Source organism: Mus pahari, chromosome 19 (assembly GCF_900095145.1).
Source record: "Mus pahari chromosome 19, PAHARI_EIJ_v1.1, whole genome shotgun sequence".
In the NCBI taxonomy this organism is placed as follows: Eukaryota; Metazoa; Chordata; class Mammalia; order Rodentia; family Muridae; genus Mus; species Mus pahari.
In genome coordinates, this window is record NC_034608.1 from 62,330,261 (window position 1) to 62,354,385 (window position 24,125).

Consider the following 24,125-nt stretch of genomic DNA (forward strand, 5'->3'; position numbering starts at 1 on the left):
TGGATGACAATTTAAATTTCCCCTTACTCAGAAACAAACCAGGAGGTGTGATGGTGTACACCCTGAAGGAGATGGAGAGGCAATCCCCACGGTGAGGAGGTTAGGGACCTGGTAGGTAAATGATAATATCACAACTGTGAACCTGGCCCACCATTTTTACTCCTTTCTCTCACCTACATTCATGCCCAACCACTCAGCTCTTGGCTTCATTTTTGCTCTATAAACACCATCCAAAGTTATCTTATTTATTGTCTGGTTCCTCACAGTAATACAATCTGCATTGACTAGGACTTTTACATGACTTGCTAATTCAACCCAAACTTCTAAAACATGTAAGGATTGGTTTATAAAAGACGCTCAATAAATATATACTGAACTTAGTATGTGTTTGTATGTATAATATTTAAACTGTGGTGTGCCGTATAGGTCTAAAAACTAACTGGTTAACTTGTAGGAACCTTACTTATTAGTACTGAGAAAAGAATAAAAGGGAGAACACATCTACTCACCAACTCTAAGTTACAAACGATCGTTACAAATAAATGTTCAGCCAAATCAAAGTTTCTAAGCAGAGCAGACATTGCTATTCTTTGGAGACTGCCCCTGTGTTTCCTGAGTCTAATGAGTGAGGATGCCATTCCGAAGTGACAGGCTCTGGAAAGTCATTTTGAAAAGTAGGAAGCTCTTCCAGAAAGTAATAAACGGTTCATGCCATAAGCAAATGGAAACTCTGGGGACAGAAGTCACTCTAACAAACGTTTTTATGAAGTTGAGCCACTGCCATTGCCCTGGTCCCCAAGATCTCGGGCAATTTTAGTTTTATGAAGATATCAATCAGCCAAGTTCTGGTAAAATGAAGGTCTTTTAAAAAGATTATTATAAACAGACTGGAGGTAAAGTTTGATATAAGGCAAACAGAGGGTGGGTAGGAAGGAGGGCAAAGCACGTTGAAAATCCAGTCCTTTCCTGTGCTCCACAACCTAACCTACATATTCCTACATCACCACAACCCTGATGTCCTACACCTCCCTGAGGACAGCTTTTCCTCTCAGCCAAAGACAGTGGTTCCTGGTGAGCACCCCACTCCCTCAACCCCCTCAAATCAGACATCCACCTGAGCTGCATGGCAACTTAACCAACATGGTGGAAGACAGGACCTTACAGGTATGAAGTACACGGGGCCCATTGAGTGAGCTCCCTCGGACTGGGTGACCTAACCAACTTTTCTCTTCTGGGAACCTTCATAAAGTTATCTCCCAGCCACCTCAGATGGAAGACCCAAACAGGAGCATCAGTGCTGAATGCGAAGTCTGCCTCCTGTGGGTGCTGTGAGCGGATTTTTTTCTCCGCACTCACCAACTGCACTTCAACATCGGAGACCCGCCTGAATGGATCTCTCCATGCAGAGGATGGTGGATGAGTTACCTACAGCGCCTAAAACTGCGCGCGTGGCCAAGCCCGCGCCGCCCAGTCTTCCGCGGGCTTCGGGTGCGGGAGGGCCACCCGGCCGGAGCCCCCCGGGGTCTGCGCGCGCACGAGGCCGCGGGCACGCGAGGCAGCCGAGACCGGTACTCACCCGCAGCGGACAGCGGACCGTCGCCGCCAGCCGGCTCCAGGAAGAGACGAAGTCCGGCGGCCGGGCGCGCGGGCTCCAGCAGACGAGCGAGACCAGTGTCCCCAGCAGCAAGGCGGCCGCGGCGCAGCTCAGGTACAGGCTGAGGCGCAGCAGCACGGCGCCCGGCCCCGTGCCCGCTGCCGGTCCCCAGCCCGGGACCAGGCAGCACAGCGCCAACACGGCCAGGGCGGCCACGGCCGCGGGCCCCCGCCAGCCCCAGCCCGGGCCGTCCGCCGTCCGCGGCCGGTCCGCGGAGCCCGGGGCAGCGCGGCAGGCGTCTGCGGCGGACGTGGGGCCGCGGCGGGCGCCGCTGCTGTCGGTGGCATCGCGGTGCATGCTGCTTCCTGGGCCGCTGGCGACAGGCTCATCTCCCGGCCCGCTGCCCCCCGGCGCCGCCCCGGGCCGTGGCCTGTGCGCGGCGCCCCGCCGCTTCGCCGCTCCCGCCGCCGCCGCCGCCGCTCGCGAGGCAAGGGCAGCCCGCGCTCATGCCCTCGCCGGCGGCCCTGCGCGGGAACCGCTCCAACAGACACCGCCGCGCCGCCCCGCCCGCCTCGGTGCCGCCGCCCCGCGCCGGGTCCGCAGCTGCCCGCCGACCGGGCGCGCCCAGGTAGCGGGACCGCGAGGGGACTGAAGCCCCACGGGCTCGAGACGCGCGGGGGCGGGGGCGGGACCTGCGGCTGAGTGACAGTGGGGCGGGGTCGCCCCTCCCACCCGGGGGCGGGGGCCGGCCGGAAAGGGGCGCGACCAATCGCAGTGGACCCCGCTACTTCCCGAGCCCCGCCCCCGTCCCCCGGGGACCGGGTCTGTTCGTGGAAAATTTTGCTGCAGGTGTCAGAAGCCTGCGTAGGGTTCCGCTCAGGTACCCCCTTATTTTCGCCTCTCCACTCCTCGCCTTGCCTCCAGCCCCGTACCAAACGCCGGCCTGTTCTCTAGCTCTCTGATTAACCTCGGACCGTCCCTGATCCTCTCTTTTACTACTTCCTCCCAACCGACCCCACTGCCCAAGGGTAGGGGACTAAGACAAACCTGGAGGAGTCAAGCGAAGCCTGTGGTTCCCACTTACTTATGGAAAGACTCCCCGGTGCCAGAGATTGTACACAGCTGCCATAATCGATTTGGCTCCGATTTTGTGTTTTTGTTGCCAACAACTAACTACTCGGTACAAAAGCTGTTACCCACGCAAAAGAAACTGGTTCAAAGAATTTTGAGAGAACATATTTTCCTTTCCTCTCTTGACTGCAGCCGGTAGCCTACAGACGATGTTTGCTGAGACGAAAACTGTCCAAATGCTGCTCAATACTATAACAGAGCTGCCAAAGCCCATAAAGGGTGTTGACTGTCTTAGAGGGATGATGGAAATGAAGGATTTCTGAAGACACTGGGAGAAGAGATAGAGTAAAAAAAAAAAAAAAAAAAAGAATGAAATAAGAAAGCTTGTCAGATAAGGAGCTAGCACCTCCCCCCATGAAACTGTGATGAAGAATTCCAAGTTCTTTAACTTGTACTGTTTTGTTTTGTGACAGGGTCTCTCTGTGTAAATCTGGCTATCCTGAAACTCACTATGTGGACCAGGCTAGTCTGGACCCCCCCAGAGATCTGCTTGCCTCTGCTTTCAGAGTGCTGGAATCAAAGGTGTGCAGCCTAAGTTTGCAGTGTTCGCTGATATGTTAATGTAGCAGACAAGTAAAATAAGCGTTACAATGCAGTGTTACATACTGTGGCTACACTGGGTTTTTGGTTTTGTTTTTTTTCTGTAAAGGGCTTGTTCCATCTGTAATAAGTATTGTGTCATTACATCCAAAAACAGAGAGAGAAAAAAGTCATGATACTCATGAAGTAAAGTACTTGTTTGCTTAAAACAAACAAGTTATTATTAAAGAGAAGGCACGGGTGTACATTAACAGTCCACCCATGTATTCATTCCAGGTCTTCATAATAAATTTCCCCGATGGCATATAGATTTCAAGTGGGAGATGAAGTCATAGATTTAAAAAAAAAATCATCCCTAACATTTAACTCTAATAGAATGTAGTATTTAAGTGAATTATTTTTTATAACTATTTAAAGACAAGTATGTTTCTCGTGTTTCTAAAAGGTTTTTTTAAGATTTTTAAATCTTATTTTATGCACGTGCTTTTCTTACCTACGTTTGTTTGTGTGCCGTGTGCATGTGGTGCTCACAGCAAGAAAAGAACATGGGCTCCCCAGAACTGGAGGTAGGAACAGCTATGAGTGACCATGTGGACGCTGGGGACTGAACCTGACTCCCCTGAGATCACTGAGTGTTCCTCACCACTGAGCTATCTACCCCCTGCCCCAAGCTTGTGGCTTTTAAATATTTTTTGGTGTTCACAGAACATTCCATTCTTTTCTACGGGCTAAGAAAACGTAGGAAGGATAATGAGTTTCTCATACCAAATGTGACTACAGAGAAAAGCTCCAGGCATTTATTTCACCCCCACCCCAACAGATACTGTCGAGCCCGGTGACAGATGGGGAAATAGAGGCACCAGAGGAACTCGACTCGCTCGCAAAGCTAGCAGACACTGGAACTAGGATTTGATGTCTCTCCACAAAAGACTACCTTCAGTTTCTGCACTTACCCTCTGTACCCCAGCATTTCTGAAGAACTCCATGATTTTTATCATCTCACGTTCCAGAGGAGCAAAAACAGGGTTTCATAAGCCTATGAATCTAAGGCCAGTGTGCTATGCTCTAGAATGTCCAGTGGTGTTGCTCTGTGGGAACAGAAGCACGCTTGCTGCCCTGGCATGCACGGAGTGAGTCTAATATGCAAGGGGAAACAGGCCTAACGTTTACTGCAGGCCAACTCTGTACCTGAAGCCCCTGACCCTGCAGGAAGTGTGGTTCCCAAGAGTAACGCGGGGTTGGAGAAGTCCGCACCCACCCACCCTCTGACAACTGCCTCAGAGCACACACTCTCTCACTGCTAGGCCAGCTCTGGTGTGTATGGCAGAAGGATCACTGACATGAGGCAACACAAAGGGATAGAAGAAGGGCATGGCTGACCTCAGAAGGCATTGAAGAAAATGAGGCACAAAATCAGTGCCTCAATCGTAACCCAAGTCACTTAAATCTGAGTTGAAATGTCCCTTTCCTGTAGTCACTGTGAGGTCCTGACAGTTCCTTGGAAAGGTTTATTTTATATATATATATATATATATATATATATATATATATATATATATATATATATATCTTATGTGTATGTGTGTGGACCTGAGTGGAGGTGTGTGCACTTGGTATGTGGCTATGAGGCCAGAGTTCAGAGCAGGGCATCAAGTCTCCAGGAACTTAAGCCACCCAGTGTAAGTGCTGGGCACCAAACCTGGATCTTCTGGAAAAGCAATAAATGCTTTGGACTGCTGAGCCACATCTCTGACACCATGTCCTATCAGTTTTAAGGGCTGGAAGAGAAAATTAAAAACAAAGTCTTGAGCACTGAAGAGATGGCTCAGCGGTTAAGAGCACTGACTGCTCTTCCAGAGGTCCTAAGTTCAATCCCACCAACCACATGGTGGCTCACAACCATCCTTAACAAGATCTGACTCCCTCTTCTGGAGTGTCTGAAGACAGCTACTTACATATAATAAATAAAGACAGTGTACTTACATATAATAAATAAATCTTTTTAAAAAAAAAAAAAGAAAGAAAGAAAAAAGAAAAAGGAACAGATTTGAAATGAAAGAAAGTGAAATCAGCATATAACAGGACAAATAGTTGTCAAAGGTCTGTCCTAAAACTGAAACCCTGAGAATACGATGTCAATCGCCTTTGCATAATGAACTACCTCCACATAAGTCATCTATGAATGCAGAGTACAGGTCAGACATGTCAGGTATGGGCTAGGCTGAGCTGCAAGTTCTGCTCTTCCTGTCTGGGTCTCCAGTGGAGAGAGAGCCAGCTGGCAGATAGCACAAGAGGCACTGTCTTCCTGCCCTCCGAGAGATTAGCTTAAGCTACTCCACAAGACCATATTGGGGACGGAAATTTGAACTTTGTTTGTTTGTGTATAGCTTTTGCTGTTTTTGTATTTTCCCCTTTGATACCCTCAGGAGAAAACAAGGAGCAGTGTGCACGTTGGGGGGTGGGGGATTTTTTCTTTTAATGTTCATGTTTTTGTATAAGTGTGTTGGGGCGGGGCGAAGTGCACTAAGTGGCTAGAAGAGACATTGGATCCCATGGAGCTGGAGAGAAAGGCATGGTAAACCACCAGATGTGGGTTCTGGGAACTGAATTCAGGAATTCTGGAAGAGAGACAAATGGCTCTTACCCCTGAGCCATCCCACCACCCACATCCCCGCTCCACACATGATGGATGCTTAGTAGTAAGTATAACTCACCTGTTTACTCTTTCAATGACCTACCACAATTTGGCTGAATAAATACATGAATCAATTTTTGGTGGATCATCAGAACATCCAGATCAGTAGAGTCTAGTGATTTGTTACTAAAAATATATTAGTTCCCATTTCTGGCCATGGGGATCTATAAATCCTTATCATCTCATCTGTCCCCTCCTATTGAGGACAGCATCAGAGGACACAGATAAGTGATATCTATGTTTGCCAGGTGTGAAGTCTATTCTAGCCATATAATTTAATTCTTACTAAATCACTAATATTTTCAAGTTATAAAACCTAAAAATAACTATAAACTGGCCTTTAATATCCAATATTAGTAATTGGCAAATTATTAAGACTTTGATATCTCGTGATCCCAAAAATGCATATGGGTTAAACTTTTGAATGTTCTACGTGCTACTTCACTACATTTGTTTGAGGACACAGAGAAATTGATCTCACCATGGTCTGAATATTTTAAGTCTCCTTCCAAATACCTATGCTGAAGCCCAATTACCAGTGATTAGCTATTGGAAGGTGTGACTACAGGAAGGACATTGGCACAGCCTATATGGGTGATGTTAGTGTCTCTTGAAAAGCTATAAAGATGGTTTATCAGTTAAGAATTCTGTCTGGCTGCTCCTCCAGAGGACCAGGATGAGATTTCCCGTACTGCCTGGCATCTGTAACTCAAGTTACAGGGCCATCCAATGCATTCTTCTGGCTTCCTTAGGCACTGCACTCAGGCAAAATGCCCACACACATAAAACAAAGGTTAAAGTCAGGCAGTGGTGGTGCACGTCTTTAATCCCAGCACTTGGGAGGCAGAGGCAGGTAGATTTCTGAGTTTGAGGCCAGCCTGGTCTACAAAGTGAATTCTAGGACAGCCAGGGCTACACAGAGAAACCTTGTCCCAAAAAGCCAAAAAAATAAAATAAAATAAAAATAAAAAATAAAAAAGGATAAACATTTTTAAGGGGCTATGTAGTGGGGCAAGCCTGAAATCCTAGAATTAGAAGAGGAAGATCAGGAGTTCAAGGCCATCCTCAGCTATACAGTGAGTCTGAAGACAGCCTGAGCACCATGAAACCCTACCTCAAGAAAGGGGAGAAGACATGAAATGGAAACTTAAGGGTTCTTTGGAGAGTCAGTTGTGTTGGAAGGTATTTTGCTGGGGCATGAATGAATGTTTTCCTGAAGTGGACACAGGTAGAGAACTAAGGCAGACTCCTGAAGGAACATTTTGCTGAAGCAGACACAGGTAAGAGGATGTTCTGCTAAAGCAAACATGTGAAAGGACACATGATGAAGGCTTCTTGGTACCAGCACACGTGTATTGGTCTGCCTTACATTGTGTAGTTGAGCTGCATTTGTTGGGACTCCTTAGAGAAAAATGTACCAAACAAGTTCTGGTGCTGTGCTGCAGTTTCTTGCCGATTCCACAGACTTGGGCTGATTGGCAGAGTGATGTCAGCTGAGACAGATGTACATGTTGAGACAAGACACATGCTGACGAAAGACCCTTGGAGGACAAGTTATGTTTGGAGGATGTAAATAGGACTCAACGGACAGTGACAGATGCTGAGCTAGGCTTGTGACCAAGCCTGCTCAGTCAACAGGTTCTCCAGAGCGGGAGTGAGGATTAAAAAGAAAAAGGACAGTTAGACAACATTGTATCGTGACCCCAGTCAATTCTGAGACTGAAGGCAAATTTTTGTCTTCCAATCCATTTTTTATACCATTTTAATTACATGCAAGTATTTTGGGCAAGCAGTACAATAAGGAACTAACAAAGCAGCAAGCGAAGTCCTGTGATTACTCCCACAGTCGTTTAAAGGGTTTGTCATGACGACCGAAATACTTGAGCCCACTTCCTTGTCCAAGCCCAAAATCTTGCCTGAAGCCTAGTTCTTCTGTTCACCCTAAGACTAAAATTCCTGCCTTACCCTACTTCTCTGTTACAGCCTAAAGTTAGATTCTTGCTGAAACTTACTTCCTTATTATGCCCTAATGTCAGATTCCTGCCTGACCTTACTTCCAACCAATGTCAGATTCCTGCCTGAAGCCCATCTCCTTGTCCTTGGCCAATGTCAGACTCCTGTCAAGCGGTACCCCAAAAGGCTCTCCACAGGCTTGAATGTAGAGCTAGCTGTGCAATGCTTGTGGGTCTCATGTCTTCACTGATCTTCACTTAGCTGAGAGAGCTTAGCAAAGAAATTCTTGCATTCCTGCTGGTCCCTCCTACTGGCTCATGCCAAAGCTGAGGCCTGGCTCTCTGCTAGGTACTGCCACCGCTGCTGCTGACCTGGTATTTCCATGAGATGTTTGCAAGTAGATGGAGCTGCCACTGCTAACCTGTGAACTGAACTGCCAATTTCCCAGACAACACAGACAGGAGTTGCTGCAAAGAACCATTTCTAAACAGGTCCACTTTCCCCCATATCCTTTCTTCCCCCACTACCTCTGGTGGGTGGTAGGCTAAAGGGAGGTTAAAGTGTTTAAGAACCATCATTAAAAATAAGGTTTGAAGATAATGAAAGTTACAAAGACAAGACCCCTGCCTCGATTCTTACACCGACACAGAAGAAGCCGTCTCTGAACCAGGAATCAAGGTGCCTTACCTGCTGACGCATTGAACTGATTTTCCTTTCTCCAGAACTGTGAGAGAGAAGCTATGCTATAGGATTTGTTGTAACCAGCCTAAAGGACAATAATGAATCAAAACTTAAAAAAAAAAATTCAGTCTTCAAGAGAATTGTGATTATAAGTCAATTGCTTTTATTGTAAAATACACAAAACTGAACTTTTACCATAGTAACCATTTTCACAGTGTAGCAGTAAATACATTCATATTGTGTAACTATCATTATCCTTTTCCAGAATTTCCTCTAGTGGGCAATTGCATAGATACTCTGCCATCAAAGAACTTACACTATCCACGTCCAAAACTTTCTCTACTGGGCACCTGTACTGAAGCTCTGCCATCAGCTTGCCATTCTCCTCCCCAGAACTGCATTGCACTCACTGACTCGTGTCCATGAATTACATTATTCTAAGCCTCTTTGACATGAAATCATGTATTTGTCTTTTCTGACTAGCTTTTTTCATTTAGCATCATTTCTTAAACTTTCATGTATTAGGATTTTGTTCCTTTTTGTGATTGGGTAAAATTTCACTGTGTGTACGCAAGTGCCTGTATCAACATTTTATGTTCACAGACTCAGGTTGTTTTTATATTTTGAGTATTATAAATAACAATGCTATGAATCTGGATGTACAAATATCCAAGATGCTGCTTTGAATTCTTTTTAAGCATATATCCTGAAATGGAATTGCTAGTTCATATAATTCTATTTACTATTTTCAAGGAAATACAATAATTTCCTATCCTGCTGTCTTACGTATCAACTGTGCAAAAGGCTTCCAATTTCTTTGAGTCTTGTCCATCTTGCTGTCTATTTCTAATTTTTGCAACAGCTAATTCTAAAATGGTAACTCCCCTAATGGGATTAAAATGGACCTCATTGTCTGATTTTTTGTATGCTTAATGTGCAGGTACAGGTGTACCACAGTGAAACTGTGGTTCTAGGGCAACTTTGTGAGCACAGGTGTGTCATAGAAAAGTTGTAAGCCAGTTCTTTCCTTCCACTGTGGAATGTAGAAATTGAATTCAGGTTGTCAGGTTGGCTTTGGAATTACTTTGTACCAATTGCGCTGTCTCCCTGGCCCTGGATGTTCTCTTGTGTTCTGGGGTCTAATTCTAGCCATCTGGCAAACACATTTACCTCCCAGACATGGTCACCTCCCAGGCCTTCACAGATTTGGATGTGCATTTCCTTAATGGGGAGTATCTTAGTGACTTTTTTATTGCTGTGTCAAAGCTCTGAGACCAAGGCAACTTATAAAATAGAGAATTTAGTTGAGTTCACAGTTTTAGAGGGTCAGAGTCCATGATGGCAGAGCAAAGGCATGGCACGGCAGCAGGGACAGATGACAACTCCCTTCTTAATCCAAAAGCAGGAGACAGAGGGGTAGAAGGCTTTTGAGACCTTTGCCAAAGTCTACTCCTAGTGTCACACTTCCAACAAGGACCTTAGTCCTTCCCAAATAGTTCCACCAACTGAGGACTAAGTATTCAAATATATGGGCATATAGAGGCTATTTTCATTCAAACCATCATATTTAGTAAAGTCCCTGGGTTTTCTTGTGATGTTGGCTATTTGTATCTTCTTTGGAGAAATGTCTACTCAAACACTCTACAACTACCCTGGAAATCAATGACAGAATATTTTTTCATTAGTTAAATTAAGTGAAATACTTTCTTTGAGCCAACAAAAATGAAGAAAAAACAAGTTTCTCTTTGTTAGTAATCAGGACCCCCAAAATATAAAATATATTGTACAAAATAACAGTTCTTTCTTGAGTCTGATGGCTGTGGTTGTGATCACACACACACACTTGGTTAGAAACACCTAGACATTTAGTGAAGCTCACCTCTGGGTGTGTCTGTGAGGGCATTTCCAGAGACATCATGTGGGCTCTGATCTCATCAGTGAAGTGACCCTTGATGGATTCATAATACGCTGGCATTATTAGCAAGTGGTGATAGGGAGGAGGTGGGGCCTAGGTGGAAGAAGGTCACTAGAGGTATCTCTAGCGTTATACCTTGCCCTGGCCTCTTTCTCCAGTCTTATAATTCCACGAACTGCTGCTCTGTAGTGCCATGAAGGACTGAACCTTCTCAAATCGTGAGTCAACACATCTTTCCTCACTGTGTTAGCTATTCTGTCATGGCTCTGACAAACAATACACTGGTAGTCCCTAGAATATAATGTTGTTTGTGTTTGCTTCCTTTGTACTTTTATTTAAGTGCTGAGAACTTATTATGGCTGTAACAAATTACTACAAAGTTAGATGTCTAAAACAACTCATTGATTTGGATTAGGGAGCTGTGGAGGTCAGAAATCTAAAAATCCACGCATATTTGAGTTCTTTCTGGGGTAGAACCCGCTTCTCCCCTCTTTTCAGCCTTCCAGAGCTGCATGCATTCTTTGGCTCATTGATTCTTCCACACATCACTCAACTATTTTGTGTTCCAGCTCCTACAACTAACTTACTTGGAAGCTTTTGCCTCTCCCTTTTATAGGGATTAATAGTGATTGATTACACAATGAGCTCCTGGATAATGTAAATTTAGTTACATCAGCTAAATTCTTGTGCCAGATAAAGTAACATATTCATGTACTCTGGTGACTAGAGGGTAGAGATCAGGAGTGTGGTGACCCTTAATTTCTTGTGTCAACAAGAAATTAAGGCACTCAACCGTCTATAGAGACCATTTTTTAGATTGCTTAAAGTGGACCTTCATCATCAGAAGGGCCATCCTGTATAGGTTACCTGCCCCTGGTGCATATTAACTATGCTTGAATTTGTACTTTTTTCCCCCTTTTGACACGGGCCTCACGATATAGCCCTGGCTGGCCTGGAAGTCACTATGTAGAACACAAGGATCCCTCTCCCTCTCCTCCTAAGTGCTGAGATTCACTGCATCCGCCACCAGGACTGGTTTGTGTAAGCAGCGTCTTGCTGAAATAAAATCGAACAAAACACACGGTCGCCCTCCATTTTTATTACTGTCATCTTGTTACAGAATTACAAGATTACAGCGTCTTTGTAGGAAACCATCCCGGACGTCTCGACCTACCGCAGCGTCGTGGGTAGGCGAGCAGGTGATGCCCTGGACGACAGGGAGGCCTTGGTGGCCTCCTTTCCACGAGCCTCCAAGACCTCGCGAGGTCCTGCCGAGAAGCTGTCGCCCCTGCAGCGCCGGCCTGATCACTTTGCCCGGGTCTCCCGGAACTATGGACGACTGGAGCGCGGCCCGCACCCTCAGCGGCAGACACCGGGCTCCGCGCTCGCCCCGCCTCTCCCCTTCCGCCGAGTCCATCCCCGGGAGCTTCCGCCCGCGCCCCGGCGGCGCGCGCCAGTCTCCGTTAGCGTCCACCGCGGGGGAGGGAGAGCTGTGGAGGTGTGACTGCGCGTGCGCAGAGCGAGCGCGAACCCGACCGCTCGGCGCGGCGCGAGAGTCGGTGGCGGCCACGGTTCGCAGGTGAGCGGCGCTCGGGCTTCCGCATCCGGTCGGTGTCCAGCGGGCGAGACGCCCTCCCCTACGTTCGGGGTCCGTTTCCCCGGTTCGGTGCCCGACGGAGGCGAGCACCCGGGGTGGGTACCGCCGAACCTCCACGGGGGTGGGGGGTGGGGGGGACACAGCCTGTCCTCAGCCCTAGGCGCCGCCACCTCGGCCTCGCTAGCCCGCAGGGCGAGCGACGTGGTAACCGCTATAATTTAAAAAAAAAAAAAAAAAAAAAAAAAAAGGTAGCCCGGCCCGCAGGACGCGAGAGGAGGCGTGGAGTCGGGGTCCGAGCCCAAGGCTACCCCTCTCGGGGCGCTTGAACCCGAACCCACAGCTCTGAGGCAGGGAGTGTGAAGAGGCAGCCTACTGGGGTCCAGGACGAAGCCCCAAATTCCTGAAAACCAGGTGTTCAGTTTGAGCCAAGATGTTTGTATGCTTAATTTGGGGCCCTCTTGTGTCCATATCGACAGATAAGGACGTAACTCAAATGTACAAATTGACGTTTTTAATGACAGGTTATTCGAGTATCCTTTCTGGTGTATTGGGAAAGCGCTGTTGTTTCGATTGCTAGTTCTGCATAAGCTAAAAACATCACTCTCCAAGTAACGTCCAGGTAGCTTTAACAGAAACCTGGCTGGATCCACCAGACGGTTGTTAGAGTCTCATGAACCGGTCATTTGATTTTTATCCTTTCCCGGTGTGTTGTAAGATAATCTCAACGATCCTATAAAACTACAGTTTTTCTTGCCTATTCCGGAATGTAAGCTGAATAGAAGCAACCTTGATGTAAATTTTGGCAAAAGAATCGTTAATGAGGGAGATTGACCGCTAAGTTCTCCTGGAACTTAAGTTTCTGTGCTTACAGCCACTCTTGCCCAGTAGAAATTCTGAATATAAACACCAGAAACTTGACAATACACTAGGCAGTGGGCCATCTCTCCGGAGGAGAAAGGGGCATTCTCAAAATACGCTGGAAACATGATGGTTTTATTCTGTTTACATAGGAAGCATAGTAAGAACCTGGGCTGAACCTTAAGTCTCCAGACCTCTTTGTGGGATAAACATTCTCTCAGTGTTTACCCAACTGTTGTAGTTTTTTTTTTTTTTTTTTTAAACACTGGATGTAAAAGTGAACAAGACCTCTGGAGCGCCCATTCTGGTAAGAGGGGCTATACCACCTCCTCCTTGCCCCATCCTCTCCTCTCTCCAGTTTTCTCCAGAGCTCGGGTGATCCTCTTAATTCGGCTCCACTTTAAGCACACACCAACCCTAGCCAGTCTCATGAGGAGACTGCTATAAGCAAAGTTTTAGACAAATCTATTCTCTTACAGTTGTGCTGTTGGACACCTGGAAACTCATTAGACAAGACAGCGTCAGGGTAGAAGGCACAATTTCAGGTGTCCTTCATCTGGTGCCATTCACCGTTTCTTTTGAGAGACGGTCTTGTTTGGCCTGGCACTCACCAAGTAGACTGGCTGGCCAAGTCTTTAAAGACCCACCCCCTCAGCACCAGGTTTACAAACACACGCCTGCACCCTCTCCTCCCTGAATAATAATAATAGCACTGAAGCTATTTAAGCTTTTCTATCTCAACCAACCTACTTCTGAATAAACCTAAACATAAAGCTTCAGTAAGATGTCACAGTCTGTTAGTCAAGAGACACTGTTACTGAGCAAACCATTAATAACTTCTGTTATTATGACGATTGCTTTTTTCTTTAATAAACTTATTGGGGGGCACACTCATTAGTATTTGTGGAGGTTGGAAAGAGCTGGAGGACTTAGTTCTCCTCTTCCATCCTGGAGGTCCCAGGAATCAAACTCAGGCTGGCAGGCGTGGTGGCAAGCACCATTAATGATGTCATCCCAGTGATCTCAGTGGTCCTAAACTGACTTTTTGTTTATGGTTAAGGTTCTGCAATCTATCTCATAATTTAGTGACTTTTTTTTTGTCTAGTATGAAATTCTTCAATTTCAAGAATTTTACTTTAGAGCTAGTACAATGTATTTTTAGGTTTATTTAGTGTTGGGTCTATCCATTTGGGAAGTAGTTATCCTAGATAAGATAATATTGCCCTTAACACTTGAAACTCCAGTACCACTCAATTTAAATTTCCATCCATTTCTCTTATATTACCATTTAGTAGCAATTTCGAATTTCCACAGATCAGTGGGATTTCAAACTCATTGATGAGACCCCCCCAGTAAGAAACAGGTTTTATATCAAGGACCACTATACAGAATATATATAAAGATAGAAATAAATTTCATGGAACATAACTTCAAATGTGGCATACATGCTTCAAATTTTATACTGCTGTGCTTTAAAGATTAGCATGGCCTACTGAATTTATCTTACATTGAGTTATGACATGTGGTTTATTATAATACTTGAGGTTATGCTTTCAAACTATTCTTTTGAAATTTAAGGAAACATAAAAACCATTATAATTGCAAAGTTATTAACCAAAAATAATAGAGGAGGGAAACAGCCAACTGTAATTTCAGGCCTTTATTGTTTTCAAAGGTAAATTATCTTACAAAAACAAAACAAAATGAGAAACCATTTAAGTGGGGGGAGCTAATTGGGTTATAAAGGTACCTGCAATTTTTTCAGTGAGTATTTTGACTTTTTTTAACGTGAGTGGCTAGAATGATTTCTAATATTCTGGGGGTCCTGCCCTAGCCGGCCTTTCCTCAGTTTTGTCCCCTCCTTTTCTTCATGCACTTATATTAGATGTTTAATGCATGCTCTTCCTACCTGTCATCTATGACTTTTTCTTTATATGTGTGCCTACTGAAGACTACCACATACTTTCCTGTTATTTTATTGTTGCTCATTTAGTCCTGATTTTTAATTCAACACTATTTCTTTATAGATCTCAATGTATCCTTTTTATCGGATCTTGATAATATTTTACTTATCCATTTCTTCTTAGACATTAGAGGAGGATGTTTGTAACTCGTTGCTGTTACAGAGCTTAATATACACATTCTTGTACATATCCCAGGATCACATGCCAGAATGTGTGAAGCCAAACTTTATGCCTGGGTATGCCTGGTTTACTTCATCCTTCTTCATACATGAAGCATATTTTCACTTATATTGTACATTGTAGTTGTCATAGCAATGGGAAATGTTAAAATGCAGTGGCATCTCTTCTAGCAAGTCAACTTTTGCCTCCCCTCAACTTATTTAAATCTGTATGTTATTCCTAATCCAATGCAGGTAGCTATATATGTATCTTTTTCATCCATATATATTAACTATAGCAGATCTACAAACTTCAAGTAAATTACATAATAAAGATTTTGGTCTTTGGTCGAGTCTGTTTTTTTTTTTTTTTCCTTTGAGACAGGGTTTCTCTGTGTAGCCCTGGCTGTCCTAGAACTCACTCTGTAGACCAGGCTGGCCTCAAACTCAGAAATCCCCCTGCCTCTGCCACCCAAGTGCTGGGATTAAAGGCGTGAGCCACCACCGACCAGCGGTCGAGTCTGGTTTTTTACCCTCTTTCTGGAGAAGGACAATATGAGTGCTTCAGAGTCCCAATGAAAGGTATATTCAAAAAGATAGCATATACATATATACATACACACAAACCTAGATTCAAACAGAGGCACACATCATTGGAAGCAGTATAGTGTGAAATTCATACCTCCATTAAAATTCAAGATGTTAGTTTCAAGCTGTTAGCATAGATTATGGCATAGCCTTTTTTCAAATTAAAAATCTGAAGTGTCAGAGGGGGACTGGGACTATACTTTAGAGGTGGAGATCTTGATATTGTGCTAAATTTTTAACTAATCTGTACTTTTATTAATCTTTACCTAGCTTATAAAACATTAAATTTCCTGGACATTATATATGATATTTGTGAGCCTGCTTGTCATCATAATTTTAAAATATATTTATGTTTAAGTATTTCAAATATCTAACAAAGTATACCTATAAATCTAGCAAGGAAACCATACTAAATACTTATAAAATTACATGTTTAGTCAGTCAGATTCCCTTCAGCATTTAAAGATAGGTTCAGGCAACATTTTACAGGTCTAAGGGCAGGAAGTGTAGCTTAGTGGTAGAGAGCTTATTAATCCTCAGCAGTGAAAATTATAAATAAGTAAATAAATTCATGTCTAGCTCGTCATGGTAGTGCATGCCTTTAACCCCAACTTCCTGTGGCTAAGGCAGGCCAGTCTCTGAGTTTGAGGCCAGCCTGGTCTACATAGCAAGTTCCAGACTAGCCAAGGCCACATAGTGAGATCATGTCTCAACAAAGCAAAAATCAAAATTTATTTCTAATATGTAAGAAGGCTTCAAGAACTTAAAGACAGAAAAAGTTAACTTTGGTGATAAAAATGTGTGAATACATCCTTACTAACTCTTACATTGTTATTGATAAAGGTTTTATTACTCTTAAATCATATCCATACTTATTTTCATGTCTTCCTTTGGGCTGTAGGGCCACTTAACAGTAAATAAAAATTTATTCAGTGTGTCCTGGCTTCTGTAGGATATACATTACATAATCTTCTAGTGCCCAGTTTACTGTGCTGAACTTATTTAAACACAGTAAGCAGACTTGCCTCGTTGGCTGTATATTATGGAAACTTTTGTGTACCCGTTCTTCAGCATAACATATGTTCCCTTTGAGTGTCATTGTGGACTTAGGAGCTCATACAGAAATTTTCATTTATATATGTACTTTTTAATTTGTACAGTGTCAGGCCTTTTAAACTTTGAGATGGTTAACCTTGAGTATCAATTTGACTGGGTAAATAAGTACCTGGAGTGTAATTGTGAGAGCATTTCTAGAGATTACTAAAAAGGAAACTGACCATGAATGTGGGAGGCTGCATCCCACTGGCTTAAAGCAAACCCCACCCCTAGAACGCCTACCATTGCAGTCCTTGTCTTGACTTGCTTTCTCTCCAGCGTGAGATGGACAGCTCAGCTTCACACCCTCCCTTCTGTGATGGACCGTGAGCCAAAATAATTTTTCCATTAACTTCCCTTAATCTGTCTTACGTTAGGTATTTTTAGAAGGGCAAACTGGCTTTACTACCATTACTATAGGCATATTTGATTACTGTGCTTGTTGGGGAAAGTCTGAGGCTTCAATAAGACGTTTATTTTTCTTTGCTTCCAGCAATAATACCAGCTGCCTCCAGGGACTCTCTGTTTTATTGTTGTTTTTTTTTTAATTTAATTTTTGACTGGGTGTTTTGCTTGAATGCATGTATGTGTACTATGTGTATGGTTGTGCTTGTGGAAGCCAGAAGAGGTTGTTGGATCTCCCGGAACTAGAGTTAGAAGATGGTTGTGAAGTATCATGTAGGTTAGGAAACAAACCTGGCCCCCTTAAGAAAGCAATAAGCACTCTTACCCATTGAGCCATCTCTTCAGTGCCTTGTTTTTATTATTATTATTATTATTATTATTATTATTATTATTATTATTATTATTTGATTTCGGTTTTGGTTTTATTTAATGGAGCACAAGATTGGAAACTAAAGCCTGAAATCGAGACTATCAGTAATAATGTGATACTGCTTTTAGGTCACCATGGTAACAGAAGTAAGGAGGTACTTTTAAAGGCTATAACTTTATAGAAATGATTTTAGTATAGTTCTAATGCGGGCTAGTAAGATATTTTACATGACCTTTTAAAATCATTGTAGACATGCATAAACCTGTAGTTTAAGTAACTTAAGGTCCATAACAGAACACAGTGTCCTTACTCCATACTAGAAATAACTGTTTAGAAGTTTAATTCATTTCTTCTGTTAATTTCATGTGTCTAAATGATGTGGTATTTTTTGATTTTAGACAGATTGCTGCCAATGTTAAAGTGTTTCATACCAGACCCCTTTAATGCATTGAATCATGTATATTCCTAATTTGTTTGGAAGCTAGTTAGTTGTATTGTCTGTTATGCATCTTGAGCTTTCTGCTGCTCAGTGAGAAAGGGTGGGGGAGAATGACTAGGAGTCACAGCTCTCCACGTGCTGCTTCCTCAGTATATGCAGTAAAAGAACAGAACAGGATGGTTAACGAGGAGGAAAATGTTGAAGCTCACTGACTGATTCCATTATTTGTCCTAGAATAATTGGTGATTGAATGGCTTTCTGTGAAGTTTTAATATCAGTGGTGATTACTAATCTTGATTAGTTTGATGTGGTTGAGAGATACCTTAAAGAGATTAACAAAGCATACATGGGTGTGTCTAAGGAGATTTCAGGGTCAGCTAAGTCAGGGCCTTAACCTAATGATAGTCCTTGGGTTAGTGGTGAGGAGTAGAGGAGTAGAAGTCTGGCTGGGAGGGAGTGCCACTCAACGGCCTGTCTCGCGCCTTTGCTCTGCTGCTTGGCTACTGTGAGTTAACCAGCTTGGCTCAGCCACACCCTTCTGGCCATGGAGGATCAATGGAGCTAAAATAAAGCTTCCCTTATTTTATTTTGGTATTTTATTATACTGGCAATAAATGGCTTTTAGCCATTTGTTTTTTCTTCTTTTAAACTCTAATTGTACTGTACAGATGGGAGACTTTTCTTTGGATTCTACGAGATGCCTGCCCTGGTGAGCTGTGAACTCTGAGACTGTTGTATAATTTGATATCCCTGGAACTCCATCATAACGTCCCAAACTTGGTTTACTCTTTAATAGTGTTTGTTTGTTTGTTTGTTGTACTGCAACATTTCTTTTGGGGGGAAAATAAAAATGAAAAGTATTTGGCAGTTACTGCGGTCTGATAGCTGTACTTTCCCCCTTTCAGATATACTTTTGGCATCATGGATCGGTTTGGAGATATCTCAGAAGGTGAAGTAGACCATTCTTTCTTTGACAGTGATTTTGAAGATGCAAAGAAATGTGAAAGTAATTCCATTTTTGACAAGCAAAATGATGATGACCTTAAGGAAGGAATAAATAAGGACACCAAAAATGTAAACTTGAAATTTGGAATACAAAATGATGACCTTAAGGAGAAAATAGATAATAACACAGAAAATGTGAACTTGAAACTTGGGATACAAACAAAGGAAAATTACCTTACTCAGAAAGGAAATGAAAGAAAAGCAAACTTTTCTTCAAAGGAGCAACATATAGAAAATGATCCTACACAAACAAGAAGTTCCTCAGTGTTGACTTCTTCAAGATCAAAAAAATCGTGTGATGCTACAAAAGGACATAAATTAAACTTGCCCGTTCCAAATAGAATTCCTAAAATTGTGAAAGGTGAGGATGATTACTACACAGATGGGGAGGAAAGCAGCGACGATGGGAAGAAGTACGTGAGGTCTAAGTCAGCTAAGCCCTCTAGTAACTTAAAAAAAAACGTGAGTAAGAAGTATTCCAAAATCAGTTCCTCCTCCTCTTTGTCTTCCTCATCTTCAAGATCAAACTCAGACTGCTCAGATATGGGATCTGACAGGCAAAATAAATCTGATTCACACTCATCAGGGAAATGTGTTTCTAGTGTAACCCCCTCGTCACCAAAACAGAGGTGTAAGTCAGGAAGAAAATCAAGTGCACAGCCTTCCAGTACTAAAAAAACTGGTGACTATCATGAATCTGAAGACAATATAACAGATGTAACTCCTTTGTCAACGCCAGATATCAGCCCTGCCCAGTCGCTTGAGTTGGGCCAATCACATGATCAAAAAGTAAAAGTTAAAAAACAAGAAAATGTGAGCCGAGATGTATATGAGGATGTGGAGGCTTTAAAGAATGATTCAAGATGTCCGAAATCAGCCAAAAGAAAAGAAAAGCATGGACAGAATTTTGCTCCCAAATCATCAGTGTTAGATGCAAATCTAGACCGTAGATCCAAACAAAAAGTCTTACATGACACAATGGACCTTAATCATCTGTTGAAAGGTAAGTTTTGAACTTTTGTATATTAAATTTGTATATTAATAACTCAAATATTAAGTGCCGTGCATATGCATGGGTTTTTCTGGTCAGTGTCTTTGAGATGATTGATATTTTAATAACTTTCCAGACATACCATAAAACACTTAGAATATCATTTGAATTGTCAGATAATTCAATCAGTTAGGACTGGAAATTTCAAATTAGTTTTCAATTCTTCTCAAACTCTAAGTGCCTTGTACTCTTCTGAGGCAGTCCTGTCTTTACTCATCAGCTACCAGTAAATACCTGCATTGCATTCCACTGTTCACCTTCAGATGTGACAGTGTCCAGGAAAACACTTCCTCTAACTCTCAAAGCACAAAAACCTATGTAAAGAAGCGTCTCCAGACAGCTTGCACTTAGGTGTAGTTCCCCAAATTGCTTTAGTTACACTCTTCATTCCTGAAACAGTCAGCGGCCGTGGGGAGAGACATCCGAAGCCAATCAGACTCCTGCTGAAGTCAGTTAGGGTTGGGAGTTACAAGGCCCAAGATCTACTGTGGAGGACTGTAGAAATAGGTGCAGACTGGGCAATTGTGTTTGTTCACTTCAGTTCCTTTAAGTGTGCATATAGAACATTCTGGAATCTCATTCAGTCAACTACTCTGTTACGGTAACTAGAATCCTGATGGCTAACCATTTCACCCAGCCCAGTGTTGATGGCAGTTCTACTTGCCAGGGGCTCATAGTTCTGGATCAACATGCTGTTTCCTTCAGGCAGAGTATGATGTGTGTGACAGCACATACAGTAATAAAAGAACATTCAGGATTTGGAGGGATGGCTCAGTAATTAAGAGCATTCACAGGTGGATTTCTGAGTTCGAGGCCAGCCTGGTCTACAGAGTGAGTTGCAAGACAGCCAGGGCTATACAGAGAAACCCTGTCTTGAAAAAAAACCGAAAAAACAAACAAACAAACAAAAAAACAAAGAGCACTCGCTGTTCCTGCCAGAAGACCTGGGTTTAGTTTCCACATACACTGTAGTTCATAGCCATCTGTAACTCCAGTTCCAGAAGATCCAACACCTTCTGGCCTTGCTAATCTCTGCTTATCACAGTGCATGTACATAGATTACAAGGAAACACCATACATATAAAAATATATATAAGACTCAAAACATAAATAAGGCATCCTTGTTACCACTAAGCTATTTCTTAAACTTAGCTAGATGCTAAGAACCTATATATTTCTAATTTTTAAGTCAGAACAGTAATTACCACCCCATCTTATTCCTAAACATTCTCTTCAGTTACAGTTGGAATTTTCTCTATGAAACATAGACTCAAGCTTCAGTCTTTACTGTACACTAGCAAGCCCTGCTGTAAGAAACTTGTTAGTAAAGCATTCCTGGCCTTTTGTTGTTGAGGTAGGCAGGATCTACATAGCCCAGGCTGGCTTTGAACTTTTATGATCCTCTTGCCTCAGCCCTCTGAGGGCTGGAATTAAAGTCATGTGCCATTACAGCCAGATAGTGCTTTGTAATAAAGGCAGAGAAACAAAGGGGACATTTTGCTAATTAACATGCCTACTGTTAGAATCCATGAATAGTGTCCACCAGGGAAGTCTTCAAAACATTTCAAACTATTAATACATTGTATTTTTATTATTATTTTATTAAATTATTATTCATGGGCTGGTGAGATGGCTCAGTGGGTAAGAGCAACCGACTGCTCTTCCAAAGGTCCGGAGTTCAAATCCCAGCAACCACATGGTAGCTCACAACCATCCATAACAAGATCTGATGCCCTCTTCTGGAGTGTCTGAAGACAGCTACAGTGTACTTATATATAATAAATAAATAAATCTTAAAAAAAAATTATTATTCATGCTCAGTTGACAACATGAAGCTTTTCGGATCCTCATAACTTTTCTGTGTTTGCCCCCATGTACCTAAACCTTGTGCATGATAGAGGTGGTTGGTTACCAGCCCTGCCCACCTGTGCCTTTTTTGCATTCATCTCATAACATACTTTATCGTTTTCATTTTCTACCAAATGGGCTTTTCTATGCTGCTTTGGTTTCTCTAGGTGTTTCATAGCTTTCCTTCACTTTCTTGAAAGATAAATCCACTTAATACAGAGAATGTATAACATGTTTAAAAGCCTTCTAATAGAAGATGATCCTGTTAGCAAACATCTGAGGGAGGAGTTCAGCACATTGTGTCATCCTCCTAGTGTAAACATTTTCACTGGCTTAGGTGTAAATGAAGAGAAAAACTTAACAAATCCTGTAATGAGTTTTGATTAAAAAGTTTCATAAGCCGGGCGTGGTGGCGCACGCCTTTAATCCCAGCACTCGGGAGGCAGAGGCAGGCGGATTTCTGAGTTCGAGGCCAGCCTGGTCTACAAAGTGAGTTCCAGGACAGCCAGGGCTAAACAGAGAAACCCTGTCTCGAAAAACCAAAAAAAAAAAAAAAAGTTTCATAAATTATTACAACAGGCAAATATCCACATAGTAAGGAATGTGGCAGACAGTATAGAATAGTGGTTTGAAAATTTGTTGTTAAATTTAAATAAAGTTTAATAGAAAGATATAAGCAAATATCCCAATATAGTCAGTAGCATGGGTATTTGAACAGTATTGAATTGGATATTTACTCAGTAAAGCAGATGCAGTTCTGGGAATTGAAACACAAAGCTTTAGGCTTTTGGTGTTATTGGCATGTCCATAAGCTAGATAGTAACTATTTCTAGGATGTGGTAGTTGATATAAACCGCTTGAGTTCAGTCTAGATTGAGAGTTCTGGTGTTCACTCAAAACTAATAGATCAATGTAGCTTGGTATTAGAAATTTTTTTTTTTTTGAGACAGGGTTTCTCTATCCTCTGACTGTCCTGGAACTCACTTTGTAGACCAGGCTGGCCTCAAACTCAGAAATCCGCCTGCCTCTGCCTCCTGAGTACTGGGATTAAAGGCGTGCGCCACCACGCCTGGCTAGAAATGTAATTTTAAGAGAACTTGAAAGAGTAGTACAATTTCAGCCTTTTAACTCTACAAGGATATTAACTTGGGGGAATTTCCATGCCCAAAATGTCCAAAGACTGTGACTGGAACCAGATATTTAACCTTGGCCTAGAAATCCTTGACTAAGCATTGAGAGACTTAGAGGAGCAGTAAACACATTTTGATACTAGATTATATCACAAGGCTGATATATTTGATAAGCATTTAAGGACTGAGCAGACTGGATTACATTTCATACTTTGTCTGTATAAAGTTGATCACTTTAGAAGGACTCTGAAAGGGCCAAGTAAAGATATTTTAGAAACATATAGCCTCAAATTTTATCTCTACTTATGAGACGAAAAGTAGAAGAGGACAAAGTAAAATTAAGGAAGCATTAATAAATGAAGAAACTGGTTATAATTGTTTCTATAAAGGTACATGTGTGGATGTTAATGGAGAGATTACAGGAAGGGCTTAACAGATCCTACTACTATCCATGAGAAAGAGGTGGGCTGTGCTGAGATGACTGGCTTCCAGCATGCCCTGCCTGGCACTACAGGTTAATCTCCTCTTTACTGGCAGGTGACATTGTTAATCCTTCCAACAGTTACCTAGTGTCACCAGGCATCTGAAAAAAGCTAAAGGCAACAGAGGGGCCACATCCTTATGATAAATGTAGAATTGAGAATTGATTTTTCTTTAAAGCAGAACTAAATGATTGTAGAGAGACCTATGAAGACAAAGCTATTGTAACTAAGAAAAGTAACCCTGGCTTGCTTTCTGCGTTGTCTGTGTGCTACAGATAAGCAGTGGGGACCACTGGGGTCTTCGAGGGGCCCAAGACAGTGGCAGCACAGTGCAGAAGCAGCTGTCTTCTGTTAAGTGAGGCACTTAAAAATGGCAAAGCTGTTATGCTCTTCCACACACATTTTTAATTTAAAAAATTAAGTTGTTTATGTATGTATTGTGTGTATGCGTGTGCACATGAGCACAAATGTGCTAGAGCATGTGTGTATGGGTCAGAGGAAAACCTGTGGTCATCATTTCACTACCTCTGTCATGGAAGATCCTGTGCATGGAAGTCCGTTGTCTTACAGGCTCTACTTTTTTTATTTTAGAAAATGTTATGTTGACCTATAATTGGGTTATTGTT

The 24,125-nt window shown here is 42.8% G+C and overlaps 2 protein-coding genes across 4 annotated transcripts in view; one reads left to right on the forward strand and one right to left on the reverse strand.

Moving 5' to 3' along the window:
* Snx25 (sorting nexin 25) overlaps positions 1 to 1,648 on the reverse strand; it is a 113,397-nt gene extending 111,749 nt beyond the window's left edge. Inside the window, exon 1 of the mRNA XM_021219278.2 lies at positions 1,577 to 1,648. The gene's annotated coding sequence lies outside the window, so the exon portion shown is untranslated. The remainder of the gene's footprint in view (positions 1 to 1,576) is intronic.
* Cfap97 (cilia and flagella associated protein 97) overlaps positions 1,639 to 24,125 on the forward strand; it is a 47,697-nt gene continuing 25,210 nt past the window's right edge. Inside the window, exons 1-2 of one of the 3 annotated variants that reach the window (XM_029531858.1) lie at positions 1,639 to 1,708; positions 18,889 to 19,991. In XM_029531858.1, coding sequence (XP_029387718.1) covers positions 18,905 to 19,991 — 1,087 coding nt within the window. In that variant the 5' untranslated portion in view covers positions 1,639 to 1,708; positions 18,889 to 18,904. Of the gene's footprint in view, positions 1,709 to 11,995; positions 12,202 to 18,888; positions 19,992 to 24,125 lie in introns of those variants that run through there. The other 2 variants (XM_021219057.2, XM_029531857.1) reach the window with 2 other exon arrangements.